This window comes from Crocodylus siamensis, chromosome 11, assembly GCF_052110815.1.
Source record: "Crocodylus siamensis isolate JL-2025a chromosome 11, ASM5211081v1, whole genome shotgun sequence".
NCBI classification, from domain to species: Eukaryota; Metazoa; Chordata; order Crocodylia; family Crocodylidae; genus Crocodylus; species Crocodylus siamensis.
In genome coordinates this window covers 53,803,677-53,822,897 of record NC_143405.1, presented here as the reverse complement: position 1 = coordinate 53,822,897, position 19,221 = coordinate 53,803,677, and the positions used below count along the sequence as shown (strand labels likewise).

The following is a 19,221-nucleotide window of genomic DNA, read 5'->3' as shown; positions in this document are numbered from 1 at the left end:
CATATTAACAGTCACATAGTTTGTTGGTAGGGTTGAAAGCTTTAGATCTATCACTGGAGCTAATGGAGGAACTTACGGCAATAACAGTTTCGTGCCTGCTACTGAAAACAGCACTACTGTGGGATGAGACAACTTCCTCAGAGGGGGTTGCAGTGATTTGCTTATAACAGGGGAAGTGTGAGACATGGCAGTTACCCTGGGTGGGGTAGGTGAGGTTGCACATGGCAAGTTACCCTGGGTGGGGTAGGTGAGGTTGGGGCCAACACTCTGCTGGTTCCAGCAGCCTTAGTTGGGATCCTGGGGGCCTCCTGGGGCTGCAGCCACAGTGATTCTTCCATGTGGAGCCTGGCTGTCAGCAGAGCATGGCTCTGGGCAGGCCCGCTTGACTTTTCAACAGCATCAATTGCTCAGGTTTTGTTTTGGTTTTTTTTCCCACGTTCTCTTTCCCCTCCCGGATATCCAGAGGTTAAAAAAACCTGCAGAAATAAATCTGGCGCAGCACATTCTTGGGCAGTGCACCCTTGCAGCATGGAGAACACCGGACTGTACACTTGACTGCACTCATCTGGATGTACCCAAAGAGTTTCAGTTTTAGTATGAACAAAAACATCTGTTCCCAGTTGCATTCTTGCAAATAGTTGATTTGCTTGGCTGAAATTCTCTAGAAAGTTTTAGCTGGAGGCAGGTACCAAACACAGAATGTTTCAGTCCAAATGGCTAAACTTCCATTAAGTTAAAAGCACCTGAAAACAGGGTTTTACAGTGTGAAGTGTTGCATAACTTTATTAATAGCAACCCTCCCTCTCCCTGCTGTCATTCTAATTATACAGTTGTTGATAGTTGAGGATGCTGTGTAAGGTGTTGCACTTCTTAGTTAGTATATGACTGAGCTGTATTTCTGGGTTTTACTTGCAGTCAGACATTTTAGTTTTTTTGGGGGGAGGGGGGTTGTGTGTGTTTGAATAATTCTTTTGCTCTAGAGTCAATTGTCTAAATAGTCCTTGCTAAAGTATACTATTTGGGGATAAAAAATTAACTAATCAGTAAAAAGGCTACATTATGGCAAGATTTGATCTGCATTAGAACTGTCATAATACTGTGCATTCACATAAATCTGTAGAGTTCTTAATATCTCATTTTGAATTTACTTCCAAACTGGTAATCATTAAAATAGGATATCCATTCTTCGTATAAGGCCTCATTAAGTTTATCTAGAGTCTCAGGTTCCATCCACTGGCTTCTCAAGAACTATTCTTTATGAGAGCCAGTGCCCAAATTTGTGCTGGAACCATTTGTTAATTATAAGAACAGATAAGCAACGTGTTATTGGTGCAAAACTCTCATGTAAACAAAGCAACTGAAGTGGGAGTTTCAAATAGGAAAACAATAGAAAAATAAGCTTTCAAAGAGGGTCTTGAAATAACAAAGTAAGCTAAAAATACAATCATATTTTTAAAAAGGAAAAATAATTCTTTCCATTGAATCTACTAATTCCTTCTCTGTGTAAATTTCATTTTCAAATGAAGTATATACACTAGAAATGTGATATTTCTTAATTTATTTTTCTTCTTTTGTTTACCAATAATACTACCTTTTAAGAATCTACAGATCACTATCATTTACACTTTCACCCATTTGCTGTGATAGTTCTGTGATATAGGTAAATATAATTATAGCCCTCTATTAGATCAACCACCCCCAGTGGATCAAATTTATTGCATTATGCCACTGACTTGTTTTTAATGCATCTCTGAAATTTTAGATGTCATCCACTTAGCAGCAAAATAAGGTACAAAGCAATCTTGTTTCCACACCACAGAATTAAAGCCCAATGTTCTTGGGTCCTACTTTCAGTACTACCACTGACTTGTAGTACAGCTATCTCACTGAGGTCTAATCTGTCTATATTAATCCACAGGAAAGTGAAAAGTCTTTTTTTTTTTTTCTGGAAAAGAACTTGAGATGGACTAGTCCAAAAGCAAATGGATTACAAACACAGAACACTTTGGTTTGCAAGTAGACTATGTGCAACTGTTTTTAAACAAAATATTTCCTTTATAATATCCACGTACATTAGCCTATATTATAGATTAATCATCTATGACAATTTATTTTAGAAAATAAACCTCCTTTAGACTAAAATATTTGTCTAGAATTCCTAAAAGAACACTCTCAAGGTTGATGCACTCAAAATTTAACCAACCTTAAAAATTCCAATTCTAACAAACTTCCTGTGCTCATCAACTTCATCTTTCTAAAATGCAGTTTGTAGCATTGCTTATATTGGTGAATTCCAAACAAATGTCCTGCTAAAAGCAAAAGCACGCTTCAGTGTATTCTTTTTTTCTGTGTTGTACATGCATGTAATGTAGCTGTGGGTGCATGTACACAAAATCTTTTACTGAGCAGTAGCATAGTTTACTGCACAATAAGCATGCACATTGTGAGGGAGAGGGGCCTAGGAGCGGCCGTGAACTCCCTAGCGCCCCCTACTGTCACTCAAGGCTGTACTCAGCACCCTCAAATTCTCGCCTGCCACAACTTTGATCTTAAATGGTTAAATGGGAGGCTGCCGTTATTCCCCTAGTGAACGGCATGTGTTCTTGCCCCTACTCCAAATGGGGTGCCTCGGTGCGCACCTCCCTTAAGGGGTATGCATGCCTCCAAACCTCCCCTTTAGCATGCCCCAAGCCTCGCAGCTGTTCCGTGGGACATTGTGCGGTCCCTCGCCCCTCTGGTTCTCTCTCTCCTTCTCGGGCACCCTGGGCTCCTTGCCCACCTGGCGCCCCTGGGCCGGGCTCCTATCCACCAGCCCGCTCCCGGCGCCCCTGGGCCTGTCTCGCCGATGTCTGGCTACTACCGGCGCCCTTGGGCCGGGCTCGACACCGCCGCCCTTGTTACCGGCGCCCTTGGGCCGGGCTCGACACCGCCGCCCTTGTTACCGGCGCCCTTGGGCCGGGCTCGACACCGCCGCCCTTGTTACCGGCGCCCTTGGGCCGGGCCTCTACCACGCCCGCGCTCTCCGCGGCCGTTGCCCACCCTTTCTGGGCCCACGCCTGCGTTCCTTGCACGCGCTCTCTCTCTGCCCCGCTCTGGGGCTTTGCCCTCTCTGGGGCCACTACCACGCTCCGCACGCTGGGGCACAGGCAGCCGCTGCCTTGCCTGTCCCCTTGACCCTTCGCTGGGTCTGTTGCCCCCACTGGGCAAACACCACCCTTATGGGCTGGGGTCCCTGACCCCGCGCCTCTCCGGCACAACACCACGCCTCGCCGGCATAAACACCGTGCCTCTCTGGTGCCAACAATAGTGCCCCACTGGCACCCTGCCCCTCCTGGGCACTGGGAGCCCCCAAACTGCTGGGGAGCCCCCTGTGAGGCCTCCTCACTCTCTTACAGCCTCACCCGGTCCTCCGGTTAACTGTAACCAAAACTCAAGCCACCCAGCTGTAACATAAACCACACAGAGTCTCCATGCTCCAAACATAAACTCCAAGCCCCTCACCAAGGCTCTCAAGCCTACCTCCCTTTAGGGCATTCTTGTCCCCAGCATCATCGCAGCCAGTCAGCGTGGTAAGGCTACAACTCCTAACTCAGGCCGCTCAGCTCAGCCGCAGAGCTCCTGCTCCTGCGACAGTCAGAAGGGAACTGCTGGTCAGGCTCTGTCCTAAGCTGTTTATAAAGGCCCGGCCCTGCCCCCTTCTGGCCACCTGACCCGCCTAGTCGCCCTAGCAACTGGCACCTGAGCTGCCCTGGTGATTGGCAGCTCTGCCAATCTCACTCACAGTCATGGGGCACCTACGTGACTCCGTGACACACATCTACATGTTCACACATTTACTGAGCAGTAAACTTCAGTACTCAAGAGTAAATTTGCTAATGCAAATATAATTAGCAGATTTGCTTGTGAGTAGTTACTATTTAGTAATGCAAGTGTAGGCACCAACTGGTAGTAAATTTGCTCCCAGTCAGCCCTGCCACTAGGGTGCCAACCTAAACTCACCCCAGGACCCTGGGGCTGGCAGCCTCTCCTGCTCCAGCCTCAGGCCCCTAAAAGTCTGCAGGCATTTTGAGCCCTGAGGCAAAAGAGCAGGGAGCCTAAGGTGACTGTTGGCCTCTGTTCCCCATGCACAGGCCACAGGCTACCTATGGCAGCATGCCTGTACCCTGGTGCCACTGCCTGGTACTGCAGTGCTACAAAGCTTGTAGGGCCATACTGTCCAGGCCTACAGGTTGCTGCAGGCTGTTGCCAGCCCTGCCAGCACCCAGGCCCAGCTGAAGGCAGCTCCTGGTCACCAGGGCTAACTCGAGCTGCCCACAGCCAACCCCCAGCAGCCTGCCTGGACCCTGCAGGCATTGCTTTGCCACATGGCTCCTAGTCCCATGCCGTGCTCCTGCACTTGACACTGCAGGCAGCTGTCCAGTCCCAGCAGCACAGGGACAGCCCTAAAGAAGCCCAGAGAACTGGTGTGGGAGGCCCAGTGGTGTCATCACCCATGCTACACGCCACCACCTGGAACCCCAGCTGGTCCATGGAAGAGACTAGTGACATCATGGTGTTGTGGGGTGAGACGGAGTTGCAGTGGTAGTATGCGTGGGACAGGCACACCAATGTGCATGTGTATGAAGGGCTGTCAGGCCACGTGCGGAGTATAAGCACAACCAGTTGGTGAGGCAGAGTGACACAAAGGTCAAGGCCTTGCTGGCACAGCTGGTTACAATCACCAACCTCAGCCATTTATCAGGGAGTGCCTCTAAGTCCATCCCATGTCTGCAGCAGCTAACTGACATTCTCCTGCTCTAGGACCCGAGCCACAGCCATGCTATGTAGCACAGCACAGATGGCCTGCCTGAGCCCCTGCTCCAGCCTGGCACTCGCAGTGATGTGTCACCAAGGGAGGGCCCCTTTGGCCACCAGCAGCCCATTCCACTGAGCTCCCCACCCTCAGCTGTCCACCAGCTGCTCAGACAGCCTGGGCCAGCACCTGTCCTGAGACACTGGGTGACTCCAGTCCCAGCTATGTCACTGCTGGCCACCAGCAGCACCAGCTCCTTCCCAGGGCAGGGGTGGGTTGGGGGGTGGGAGCTGCCTAGGCATCCATATGCCATGCCCTACCGCCTGACAAATCTTCTGGGAGCAGCACACCATCACTGCCAACCGGGACCAACTGGAACCATCAGGCACACCAGTCCTGCCCACATGGTAAGCCCTGCACTGGGGGAGGCAGGAGGGCCCTCCCCACCCTGGCACCTAACTCCAGGCCCTGGACCTGGCCCCTGCCCCCTCTCCCCATCCGGCCTGGTCACACTCCCCTGGCCTGTGGGTTCCTCCTCCACAGCACAGGGAGGTGGGAGATGGTTCAAAACTTTATTGAGCAGACTGTGTCCTTGCAGCTAGGTGGATATGGACCTTGCATGCCAAGTAATGCATCAATGCCTGTAGTGATGTCCTCCTTGGCTGTAGAGGGGCAGGGATGTGTAATGCAGCCAAAGGTAGCACCCCAGATGGTGGTGGTGCTTATGGGGCATCACAGGCTTACCCTCTGCACCGTTGAAACTCAAGGTCTCGTGCCAGATGCACAGGTGCAACTAGGGCACAATAGCCAGCAGCAGCAGCAGGTTGTAGTGAGTCAGGCAATCCTTAGTCCACAAAAACAGCTCCTAATGCTACACCCAGGACACATGCAGCAAAGGCATGTCCAGCATGTAGACTGGCTGCGGTGGGGCAGAGGGTGGCTGGCCCAGGGGCACCTCCCTAGAGAGGTCCCCTGTAAGGGGTGGGGGCACAGGCAGCTCCATGTCCCAGTCATTCAGAAGCCCCATGCCTCCTGATCCCAGGTGCTGTGGGCTTGGCAGCAGTATGGGAGACAAGCTGGCCTTCAGGAGAAGAAGGCGGGGAGTGCTGCCAGGAGCCTGGCTTGGCCCAGTCTAGGAAGCAGGTGGGGGAGGCAGGCTGCCTGTGGCCAGCACCCAGCGGCCCACTGGCCCCTGGGGAGTGAGTAGGAATGTGGGGCTTGGCTGGTGGTGTCATGGGCCCAGGCCCGCCCAACTGACTTACCATGGTCCCTGGGCACCTGTGCACACACAACCCCTGATCTGAGGCCAAGAAGTGCATGGGGCCCTGGTACAGAGCATCTTATCTCAGAAATGTTGCAAACTCTCAAACACCTTCTTTCTTATAGCTCTGCAGGCCCTGCAGCTGTACTCAGGGAGAGGCTCCAGCTGCCAGCCAGGATGTGGCCTCAAGGTCACCATCGCCCATGGCTGGGGCCCTGCCAGTAAGCCAGCTCTGCAGAAGGCGAACCCAGGACTGGGCCTCCTCCTGGACCAGCTGGTGATGGCTGCAGAGGACTGGCTTGTAGATGCATGGATGTGGCGGGTGGAGGACATAATGTGATAGGACAGGTGGCAAGCAGAGGACATCACCCACCAGGACATGTGGCAGATAGAGGACATTGCCCGTGAGGATGTGTGAGACCAGGTGGAGAGGGAATTTGGGGTGCATTCTTGTCCCTGGAGCAGGACCATGTGGAAGCCTTGTGGGAGCAGGGTATGCTTGTGGCCAGGGCAGTAGAGTCCATGGAGAAAGACTGCCAGGTGCTGGACCCCGTCATGGTCCTGGTGGTTGCCTTCATGCTGCCCATTGCCCTGCCCCTGACCATAGACCTACTCATTAAGCAAGTACTAAACTAAATACGCGGTAACTACTGTGCATTAATGAACACGTAAATACATTCATTGAGTCCATTAACAACCAACAATATAGTGGTTATGACACTTTTTGGCTTCTACCAGTGTTTTTACAGGATGCATTGGATATTCCATGGGCTGTCACTGTGAGCAAGTATGTAAGCTGGTTTTCCTATTTATAATTATTATACATGTGACTAAGAGTAGAAGTTGATGTGATGCAGTTTAATCATAACTGAAAAAAAATATGGCCCAAAGAGCTGAAGTCAAACCTCCTTCAGAGCTCATGTAAGCATAGCTTTGTGCATGCCGCACCAGATCAGAGGCTTGAACAAAGACTGGTAACAATTTGTGCTCCATGAAGGAGATTTTGGGTGCCTGTAGACGTGCTTCTTCACATTCTAATTCAAACTCCAGCATCGCCTCACTGTCATGTGTATTAAGCCCTTGTGTGTTTCAAAATGGCTTCAGGGGGGTGCTTTATCTAAACCTCATTGAATGAGCTTTAGAAAAAACCTCCCGCAGCCATTATGAAATGCACAGAGGTGAGTTTTTTTAATTAGAGCAGCTGTCCGGGAACCACTCTAATAAACGTCTCCCCCCCTCCCCCCACCCCCACACACACCCTAAGCATGTGTATAGATAGCCCTTGTGTTTTCACCCACCTCAGATCTACAACTGCTTTGAGTTTTTTGACTTTTCTACTGCATTGAGTTTGTGGGGCATACGAGATTCCATTCTCTTGCATTGTTAGTCTGTACACACAGCCCCGAGGCATCCACTTTCAATGTCTTATGGTATAGGGAGGTGAGTTTCACCCAGAGGATGTAAGTTAAATATGATGATATACAGTGACACTCAGAAGCATCTTTATGACCATACTATAGAATAATGTAGTTCCAAAGAGAATCAGTGCTACTGATCCCATAATAGTCTTTATATTTTCTTAATTTTTAATCTTATTAGTGATCTGTGAAGGTCTATTATAGCACAGGTCTTTTTTTTTTTTTTTGCCATTCCAGTGATGAATATATTGTAAAGCTGAGTTTGAGCTGGGTTCTTTGGGCCTGGTTAGAGATAGTTAATCTGATTAGGCAAAGTTAGAGCATGACTATAACAGTTTTCTATTTATTTCAATAGAATTATTCATGATTTATGCCAATGTTAGAGGAGACTTAGATTCTTGATGTTTGTTGTGTCAGATACTGTACGTTTCCCTTGTCTATTAATGAACAAACTCAGCACTCAAAAAGGCATGCATGCAACCAACAATCATTGTGATTCCCAAATTTGTCTCAGAATATGAAGTCCTTTTTACTTATTAGAATCAGAGTAGCATGGAGATATAGTCTGATGTTGAAGGTTGCCTGCAGCACAGATTAGAGGAGAGGCTTATTCAGTCTTTATAATTAAGCCACAAATTTGGGGGAGTAGACTTCGGTAAGCTATTTATTCTCCATTTCCCTGACTTACATTACTGCCCCAACTGAACCTCCTAACCCTATTCCAATTCAGAAAGCAGCACACATTATATTGAAATTACCTCCTTTGGTGTGAAGACATTTGTTGACTTGCAAGTGTAATTTGAAAGTTTGCCTGTTCACCTCAGCTTTTCCAGGTAGGTGGCGTGAGGGCTTTCAATGTCAAGTTTGTAGGCCCTTTTTATTTTGGATTATTTTGGCATGTGAGTTCTATTACACAGCTTTGTTATGGGATACTGTGTTGTTATGTGGATTATATTGCAAAGAGGCTTGTATTTTGAACTAATTGAGCTGCAGTATTTACTCTTCGGTCTTTTTCTAGCATTTCAAAAATGAATATATTCAGCTAAAAAAAAAAAAAAATTGTCCAGCCTCATTCCCTCACCTTTCTAAAGCATTTAGATATGATATTTTACCAAAATACCAGTTTGCTGGACTGACAAACCTATGTAGAGAATGCATTTAGCTTCTGTAAACAAGCATTCAATAGTTTAAGTGCTGTTTCTATCAGCACTTAAACTATTGAATGCTTGTTTACAGAAGCTATAACTATTTAGTATCATAATTGTTCTGCAATTTTTAGTTAAGTAACTTTTAATAATTGATAATAAATTATTTAATAACCTTACTATTATCTGACTATTTTTGAAGTCTTATTGTTGGATGTTCCCTTTAGAAATTAATTAAATCTCCCTCAAGAGTGTCCCAAATTAATCTAGTTGAAGCAAAAGTGAAATAAAGTTTTGATATTTATCCAGAAGCCAAAAAAAATGGCCTGCCGTAAAAATGGTATCCTGTATTATATTGCTGCATGTTGTGTCCCACTGAAGTGCATGATCAGGATTAACCAAAAATTGGATAAGAAAAATTTGAAACTGAGAAAGAAGGCTTGAGAAAGAGATGGCTTAGAAATCATGTAATCAGTTCATCTTTTATGGAAGACATGGTAGCTTGCTATTATGAAGACAAAAAAGATCGACAGACCTTAAACCATCGTTCCATATCAACAATCTCTGGAGCTGCTCATACAAGGGACCTTCTATCTCTTTGTATTCCCAGTGCAGTGTTTTCCTTTCCCCTCTTCTATGTTCCAGGTTTATTATCCTCGTGCCTTGCATGCTAATCAGCATGCAACTCAGAGGAGAATCAAATCCTTCCTACTTTTTTCATAGGTAGCACAGTGGTGAGCAACTGAGACCTTAGTGGGAGGTGAGATTAAACATTTTGTCAACTCCTTGCAGAAGCAGGTTTAGAAAGTGAGTCATATTCTTGATCCCAAAATTGCTATTGTGTTTCCTGCTTCTCCTGCTTTACTTAGATACTCCATTTAAAATCCTAAAACACAAGACTGCATTCTCTTCCAGCCATGTTTGTGCTTATGTCTGAACCATCAGCTGTTGCATCAGCAAAGGAAGTAATATTGGTACATGACCACAGAAAGGTCTCTAAATCAGGTCGGGGGAGGGGAAACAAAACCCAAATCAGGCATGTGATAGAAAAAAACAACAGATTCAACATCATGGTAGAAGTTGGACTTCTGTTTAATTCTGTCTGTATTTTCATTGTCTGGCAGCTGGAAAGCTGTGTTGCTTTCTTTGAGCTCGTCGCTTGGTTCTCGGCTTCATTCTTCTGAAATTGTCCAGGGATGTCATAATACTTTTTAGTTTTGAATTCAAGAAGGCTACTTATCAGAGTATTTACTAACCTGTGGCCACGTCTACAAGAGATGCGGACTGCACACTACCTCGTTACTACAGCACAAAAGCTTGTTATTAAGCCCAGTAGTATCACATGGCACAAAGCACAGTAACAGTGAGCTACTGCGCAGTCAGCATCACCAAAAGACATTCGGGGATGCTACTGCGCATTAGTGCGCAGTTGTTTAGTACTTGTGTACGCAAGTACTTAATGACTGTGCAGTAACAACTGTGCAGTCAGCGTCTCAGGTGGGCACGTCCTGTGAGATGTTGACGTTTCAATAAGGTAATAGGTATTTGTAAATACTCTAATAGCTTTTGTTTTTTCTGAGTGCATTTAACAATAGTATTTGCAAAGCATGTATTGCAAATTTACTTCAGGAAGCAGGAGGAAACTTTTGCTTAACTACTTTTGCTTAGCCCTCTTGTATAAGGGGTATAAGAAAGGAAAGAATCTGTGAACTTGATGCTGGAGATAGGGTTGGGGGTAAACTAGAAAAACACAGAGTGTAGTCCAGAACAATTTTTATTTGGAGAATTCGTGTTAAAGATAATTTCAAAGTAACCTTTTTGCTCCCTCATTAATATGCTAATTTACCCAAGAGTTTCCTTGGTAGAATTTTAATAGTTTCCATGCGTGGATCTCTAAACACAGCTTTCAGTTTTTATGTTTTCTGTGATGGACTTCAATTCTGAAGATTTCAACTCAGCTGCTCCACTTTCAACTTTATATAGCATCTTGTTACAGCCAGCAACTTTTAGCTGCAGAGGTCTGGTTGAGATCCCATTTCATAATCATCAACAGTGCTCTAATTCACTGTAGAGTAAAAGTTGTATAAATAACTGTAGGCATTCAATCTCATAGTCTTCAGTATGTTGTCTTTTTCCTAAATTCTTTTTTTTTTCAAACAATGTTTTTAAAACCAGATCTTCTACATGGCCATATGTAAAAACGTGGCATAAATGTTTGGTCAGCTTCTGCTTTGATCACTTTGAATGTATCCTTCTTGCTACAGACAAATTCAAATAAATACAAGCTTAAGAATATGTTGGCTGTGTTATTTTTTTTATCAATATCCCTTAATTGTCCTATTTACTTAGCCTTCAATACCTCTTTGCTCTTTTCAACTCATTAGGTTTTGCCATCACTCTTTTGACTTTCGCTAAGTATCTGAGCTGGACTTCCACTTACTGGCCTGTGCAATTTTATTTAATTTTATTTATTTTTGTTTGTTTCACTTCAAAAGTTAAGTGATAGCACACAGCACTGGGGGCAATAAATATTGTCTACTAACAGCAATTAGATGATAATTTTTTTTCTCTCAGAGAATTTGAAATTTTTTACTTGGAATTATGCCCCGAGACTAGGAGCTTTCAATATGGAAGGAGCACCAGTAATATCTTCCATTAACATTTTTATCTGAGGTAGCAGTCGGCATCATCCAGGGCTTTTTATAAGCAAAGAAGAAGAATGAGCTTATTTTCATCTCAAAGTAGAAACTATCCTTGAATGAGAAATGAACATGTGAAGATTGTATAAGTGACTTTAAAATATGAAAAGTATTTCCTCATGACCGTACGCACTTTTGATACAAAAATAGAACATATTTTCTACCTTTATTTCTGTGCCTGAGTTATTACTGGCAATAAGACAAGACAGCAAAACAAGAACAAATACAATTTTAAAAAATCACAGGGCTGCCCCAAACTGTCTAAGTAGTAACATTATTATAATTTGTAATATTTATGAACACTATCTGGGAAGTGTTGTAAGTATTTGAAGGTCGTTTTCCAGCCACTAATGCAAGTATTCTTGTTTCCTTGAAGTGCTAACCTTGAACTGCGTAGGGGGACTGGCTGTATGAGGGACAGAGTATTTCAGGCTCCCTGTTCCTTCAGACTTTTTCTTACATGCCTATGGCACCAGCAATGGCACCAATTGGCATTAATTGTATAGGCTCTTTCGTTAAAAAAAGTATGATATATTTTGTTGTGGTTTTAAGGCTAAAGCATTAATAAAGCAAAAGCAACTGCAGGTGTTTGTACCTTTGCTTGTTCAAATGGAAACTTTGCTCCAACTGGAAAAAAATCTTGCAAATTCATAAAGAATTTTTTAGTGATGCAGCAGCAATTTGAATGCATAGCGGTATCATTTATATACAAGTTACCTGTGTTACATTAAATAACATAATGTTACACTACATGATAAGGCCACTGTGACTTTTGAAAGTTGAACATTTCAAATGGCCGTTTAGCTGTATAAAAAGTATTCATTGGGTGTGCCTATATGTCACCCTACGTCGTGATATGGTGCGCTGTGGTGACACAGCAATCACGTGTCTGTACACGAGTGCCAGCAACGTCACCGTAGTGGTGCACTTCCAAGGTATAGCACACAGCTAGAGTGATGTAGCGGTGAAATGTAACTGTGTGCCACCTGTACAGCACAGTGACCACCCATACTGCGTCGTGCTTTAGTACTTCTAAAAGGAAGTACTAAAGCATGGTGCCATAGCAATATCTCCATTTGGCAATGTGTAGATGCGCTCATCTTGTACTTCCTTCTGCATTTCTACTGTATTTAATGTTTTCTGTCTGTATTTGTTCCTATAGTGCAGACCTCTGAATTTTGGGGACTAAATAAAAGTCTTGACAATGCCGTTGTGAACAATGGGGTCTTTTCTAAGTTGTGCTTTGTTACCAACAAAAAAGTGCAAATCTTTTCAAGTTGTGTTTCTCTCTCTCATGCCTAAACCATATATACACATGGATTAAAATGTACAGTAGCTACATTTTAAAGGTCATTTACTATAAAATGAATGGAAGCAGGTCTACATAAGTATAAATTATTGTTCTGCTGATGCTGTGGAAGTTTCAGAATAGACCTTAGATTTGAAAATGTATCCCAAAGATGTGCCTATTTCCTATTAAAATGCCACTCAACTTTCCATCAACAGACAAACTTGTATGCAAAAACTGCACATGCAGTGATGCACATGCTATTATGTATGTATAAGTCTATAAGTTTCGACCATATGGGATACATAGGTAATCAAAAAGTTCCACCAGGTTTTCTAAAACATATTTTATTATTGATTGTATTCTATTATTTTCAGATCTTCACATTGTTAGTGAAGCTTTGTTTCATTGGTTTTTGCTCTGTCTTCTTCCACTATTATCTTAGCCGCTAAAGGGTTTTTCCCCCCTCCTCTGTATGGGTCACATATGCTTCTAGCACTTAATATGCTTAATCAGTATTGTTTGTGTTCAGAGTTTCAATTCTAAGATTGCTTTCCTTGGCATCCCTTCCCACTGCATTACTAATTTGGTTATGTAGCTCAGCTAAGAGCACTTAAAAGTGTTTTCCTCCTTGGTGTCTGAAAATGTATTATGGTCTGTAATCAATGAAAGGAGAATGGAGTGATATAAAAGGACAGTAGGTAAATCTTCAAAACCTGGAACCCATTTTACCCTGCTGAATTATTTGCAAGGAATTTGGTGTTTCTAGTTTTTAGTTCTGAATTGTAACTGAGCTTTTGTGCCAGATCATTTTTTAAACTGTGATATCCAGATTGCATGGATTGGAGTTTTGCCGTTTAGCACTTAGTGAAGCAACAAGTAAAAAAAATCCACATAATTGAAAGTGTATGTGGGGGAAATGCATATTTGTTGGCCACAAGAAAGCTGAGGGAATAGGTCACTGCAAATAATTTGCTACATATACAAGGACTCCCTTTGTGATCTTCGTCCTTGTGTTTATTCATGATTTTTTCATTTGCAGTCCTCTACCTACTTATTTATTCATTGTTCTTGTCTTTAAACTATGGATTGGCTGTGAACATAATTGATGTTTAAGTAAAGTCACATGTCAGCCGTTCAGTGTTTCCCTCACCCCCTGCTCTCTGTGCAGAAGTGAGGAAAATGAAAGGATTTTGCCTGGGATATATTGATTTCTACAAACCCGTGAATCTGAAATTAATGATAGGGTACCCGTATTGTTGTGGTACCTGTCAACCAATCAAAAAAGGTGTCCCAGGTGTATCAGATGCTGGGCAAATACACTGTTTGAGAGTTCATATCCCAAGAACTTACAGACTTAATAGAAAAGATGAGCACTGAATAGGAGAATGACAAGAACGTATCATTCCTGCTTGATTAGAGCTGCCTCAGTAGCTCAAATTATCTGGAGTCTAAAGCTAAGAAAATGGCTCTATTGTGGTAAAAACTGCTTCACTAACCCTGTATGGTTCCAATATATAGTTAATGTAACAAGTGAACATGTAAGAATGTGATTTGAGCAGAAACAGACAAATGGGGAACTCTTTCTTTTCACCAAAACTCATTACCAGGGTGATTTTTTTTCCTCCTGGTATCAGTGGATTTAAGCACAATTGCTGAATGGCTTCACCATTGGTGCCTCTTTCAAATTGAAGATGATATAATTAGTATTTTCTTCTCTTAAGCCCCAAACCTAAATTATTAGTTTTCAGGTTATTGTGAGAATTGTTGGTGGGATCTGGTTTCACCGAGCTCTTTCCATGATCAGGACCCTTTATGGCTGCAGAATGACCTAAGGTTGAAAAAAGATGACTTTTTCATCTAAAGTAGATAACTGAATAAGTGGCTTGCGATGTTCCAGCTGTTAAAAATATACTGGACTTGTCTAGCTTCTTACAAGGCATCTTGGACACTTAACAAACAGTAATTATGTTTCACAAAGCCCTGGTGAGATAGGTGAGTATAATCACACATTTTGCAGCTGGACACATTGAATCCTGCAGGTGTTGCTTGCGCTATATTAAACAAAAAGTTAGACTTGAAAGACATGGAAATAAAACCCAAGAGACTTGGAACATAGTACTGTTTTGCTTCCCCCACAGACAACACTGTCCCTTATATATCATATTTGTGTGTGTGTGTTGGGGGGGGAGGGGTGTATGTATGTATATATGTGTGTGTGTACATATACCTACTGTTTTTGTTTAGTGCCAGTCAGATAATATTCATTGACTTAATGTTGTAATAAATGTGATCTATAGTAATCATATACTATGTTGGGTTAATATATTTATGTTTTTTGACATAGTTTTAATCTCATGTATTTTGGATTAAAAAGCACTGTTTTCTGTTTCATAACTGCATACTATTTACTCATTACAGTTTGCTACTGTTAAAGAAGAGGAATGGTTAAGGCATTGGACAAGTACTCAGAATTTTGTAATTTGATTTTGACTCTCCTTCAGATTTATTTTGAACATTTCTCTAGTACTACCCCAGTGCTCTCAAGAGCAGTGCCAAAAAGTATGCCCACCTACCTTCTCTCACTCCCCGTATACCACACTAGACATAAGGTAGGAAAGACAACCTGGGTGTGTCCAGAGGAGTGCACACATGCGGTCTGTGGTGCCTCAAAGCTGTTTGAGGTGCTGCAAACCACACATGGTGCACGTGCAACCATTTGCCGTGCTACTAATTTGCAGTGCAGTGTCAAAATTTGACACTGGGAGAACCAAGTGTCAAAAAAATGGTGTGGTGCATGTGGCAGCAACATGTGCCACCAGAAACAGAGCCTGACCCTCCCAAACCATATTCTGGCTGCCAACCAGGCTCCGTACAGTCAGATTGGTGCCGCTGCTGCCCCAGGAGGCTCCCAGTTAAGGCTGCTGGGTCCAGCACAGTTGTTGGTCCCAGCCTCCCCTACCCCACCCAGGACAATTAGGTATGTGCCAGAGTGTGCATGCAGGGGTGTGCCCTAGGGCACAAAGGAGGAACACAAATATACACTGCTGCTATTTGTGCTATGGAAAATGCATACCCCTGCATATGGGGACATACCCCCTGAGGGTATCTTCTACCATCATGCTCAATCTCACTTGGAAACAGTATTCTTGAGAGTGCCAGTTGAATGTATCCTCAGAGCAGCTTCACTGCCGCATTTCTGTTATTTGTAGAGTGGGAACAAGTGGGTACACATCTACTCCGGGAGGTGAGTTTTGGGTGTCACAGATGCAGTATAAAGAGACCTGGGGCAGAATGTATGCAGCACCTAACATGCTAAAGGAGGTCTCGTCTCTGTTTTAATGTTAGTATAATACATATAATAAATAATTAAACATCAGCAGTAATAATTTTTTAAACATGACTGGTTTCCCACCGGTGGTATTTTAGTGAGAGCAATAGACTGCAGTGTTTTGGAATCCTTATGCTAAGCCCTTATTTTGCAAAAATATTTTGATGGCATATGAAGGACCCTTTACTCCCTACAAGAGGAGGAAAAGAGGGGTTCATCATTAATGTAAGCATACTTTGCTGCCTCAGGTGACATTAACAGTCAGCATATAAGTGAATTCTCCCGAGCATCCTTTAGGTTGTATCAGCAATGATTCTCCCTCAATCTGCCTGTGCCTTTCAATTAGAGGCTGAGATTTGAAGGGCAGTATGTCACATCCAACTTTAAAATACCAGCTGTGCTTTGTTTAAAAAAAAAAAAAAGCCTTTCTTCAGTCAGAGACTTATATTTGTGGTGCAGACGATACTGTTTGTCTCTTTGGAGCTGTTTCCCAGCGGTTATAGTTTATGTGCTTATGAATAAGGTTTGCCTCTGTGGTTTTTGTGCCAAACATACGAAAGGTTTAAAGTTTAAGGTTACAGTTTCAAGAACTGAGAATATATTTTTTTCCATTTGATTATAAAAATAATTAAAAGAAAGAATACCGCAGCCGTGATCTTAACAAAAGAGAAGAAAACCGAACAAAAAACCGCCCCAAACTGCACCGTACTGACTGAATACCTTCATTTTCTAAGACTGCTCAAGGTGGATAGACTTGTATTTGGCACCAGGAGAATTCTGTACCTCACCATCCTTCTCTTTGTGTGTGTGTTTGTGCATGTGTGTCTGTTTGTTTTCCTGTGCAGGGCAGGAGAGAATTGGAAAGGACTCCCATTATGAGCAAGAGGGGAAAGTTCAGTTTGTGATTGACGCTGTGTATGCCATGGCTCATGCCCTCCATCATATGAACAAGGATCTTTGTCCTGATTACCCGGGAGTTTGTCCGGAGATGGAACAAGCAGGAGGGAAGAAGCTGCTGAAATACATACGCAGTGTGAACTTCAACGGTGAGTGCAAAGAGAGATGCTGTCCCAGAGCTCCCGGCCCACATAAAAGTTGGGAATTTATTTTGTGTCTAGACTATACATATGGTTTCCCTAGATTCCTAAATGAGTGGAGTTGCCATTTTTTATGTAGTTCCTGTTTAACATCTGCTTGAAGATTTTGTGTTGCTTTGCTTGAAGCAGAGAAGAATGATATAATTTCAGACTTACAGCATTCTGTCTGACTAAGCCTCGTTTTTTTTTATTGGGATTGATGTGGTGTAACCATTTTCAGGTGGGCACATGTGGGAATTAATATGAAGCCACTAAATTGTTTTCATAAGCCCAAGATTTGCTCTCATTGGCAAAAATGGGTGATGGGCTGAAAAATTACTTGATAAATGCCCAGTTCAAACTTAATTAGATAGGTAGATAGATAAGTTTGAATTGGGCATTAATCAAGTAATTTTTCAGCCCATCACCCATTTTATTTATTTATATAAAATATGTAGATGTAGATTGTCAGCATCTTTTAAAATATAACCATTTATCTATTTCATTTCCCCTCGTTGGAAAAAAACAAAGTGAGACTCCGTATACAGGATCTGGCCTGTCACATGCACAAGGATGAGACAGCCAGTCCAAAGGCCAGGCTTATTTGCAGCCCAAGTCACTAAGCAGAAAATCCTAGGGTAAAAAGTGCTCCAGTCCCCCAGAAGGTCCATAGCTCATAAGCACAAACAGTTGACAGCTGTATCTGGAGATGAGATGATGTTAGTTTGCATCTCCACAGCCATTTGGGCTTCAGCCACCAAATAAAAGTGATCTTCATTGGTCCTAAGTCTGGGTGTGACAGCTTTAATATTGCTTCTTGCTTATAGTGTACGGCAAAGGGCTTTTATTTCTGCTTCCCCCTTCAAGATTGTCTGAATTTGGCCTAGATGCTATAGCAGGATTTCCTCATCCTTGTGAATTTTATTGAAAGTTTATTTGCTTCATTAACATACATGGGGGAGGTTCATGTGGGACCAGCCCCAGAGCCATAACAGCTAAACACTCACAGAAGTTAGCCTTACAAGCAATCTGCCATTATTTCCTCCCCATAAATTCTGTTAATATCTGTAACAGGAGCTTTTTAAATGGTCTGTCTCAGCACTCTGCAAGCCTGAGACCCAGGTTCAAATTGTCAGATCTAGGAATCCAAAGTCACACATCTAAATACACGTTTAGGGCTCACTAGGCAGTGATGTTTGGAAGAGTCAAACAGTAGGCACCACTCCCATTGTTACATAAATGCAGAGTTTCTGCATCTTTGAAAATCAGCCTTTATTAACTCCAGTGACATTACTCAGAGTCTTTATATTTTGCATACACCTGAGTGTTTTTTGTGACAGTTTTTTATTGGACAACACATGGGATATTGAACCCAGAGCCCTCATATATAAATGCACAAGCTGTGAGAACTTGAGAAAAGAGCAAAGCCCACATAATTGAGGGCTATAATAGCTATATGCACAGAAAGGGCATTTGTAATGCATATTAACTGTGGGGTTAACCTTTGCTGGGTTGGGGTCTGATTTAGTTGCTTAAATATAGGTGGAGGTGATTAACGTTAGGCATTTTTACATGTGCTCCAGGGGTCATGGGGGGACTGGGAAATGCTTTAATTAGAGTGGGTCCAAGAGCCCCTCTAATTAAAGTGCCCACAGTGTCCCCATGATGCAAAATGGTGGCGGGGGTGCTTTAACTAAAGCTTATCGAAAGAGTTTTAGTTGAAGTGCTGGGATGCTGATATACAAGGCGCGGCGGCTGGCTGGTGCGTGCTAATTAGCACATTCCAGCAGACTTGATTCGCTGAGTCTGCTCCGACACACTGTAATTACAGCATGTCAGAGCAGCCTCCCCAAACATGTACAGGCACCCCTAAGTATTTGAAAATGCTAATCGCCGTCCCTCTCAATAGCAGTTTGCAGACTAATAGATACATGCAGAGGAGACACAAATGGGCTGTAACATTTAGATGAGGAAAAAAACCCTGGACCTCATGATCTAACTCAAATACCTTAGGTAACAGAAAAGGATTTTTTTTCTCTCTCAAGTAAAGCATTGCACAACTGGTAAAGTATATTATAGGAGATACTATACCTCCTCCTCCTCCCAGCCCCACCTCCTTTGCTAGCTATTGTTAGAGGCAAAATATTGCTGAACTAGTAACCTCAGGAATAAAATCTTATCTCACTGATTCTGGAAAGAGAATAGAAACTT

The 19,221-nt window shown here is 43.2% G+C and overlaps 1 protein-coding gene across 2 annotated transcripts in view; it reads left to right on the top strand.

The window, feature by feature from the left end:
• GRM7 (glutamate metabotropic receptor 7) overlaps positions 1-19,221 on the top strand; it is a 527,701-nt gene that overhangs the window by 341,051 nt on the left and 167,429 nt on the right. For both annotated transcript variants that reach the window (XM_090021043.1, XM_090021044.1), the window contains exon 6: positions 16,780-16,980. In XM_090021043.1, the coding sequence (XP_089877169.1) occupies positions 16,780-16,980 (201 nt within the window). The remainder of the gene's footprint in view (positions 1-16,779; positions 16,981-19,221) is intronic.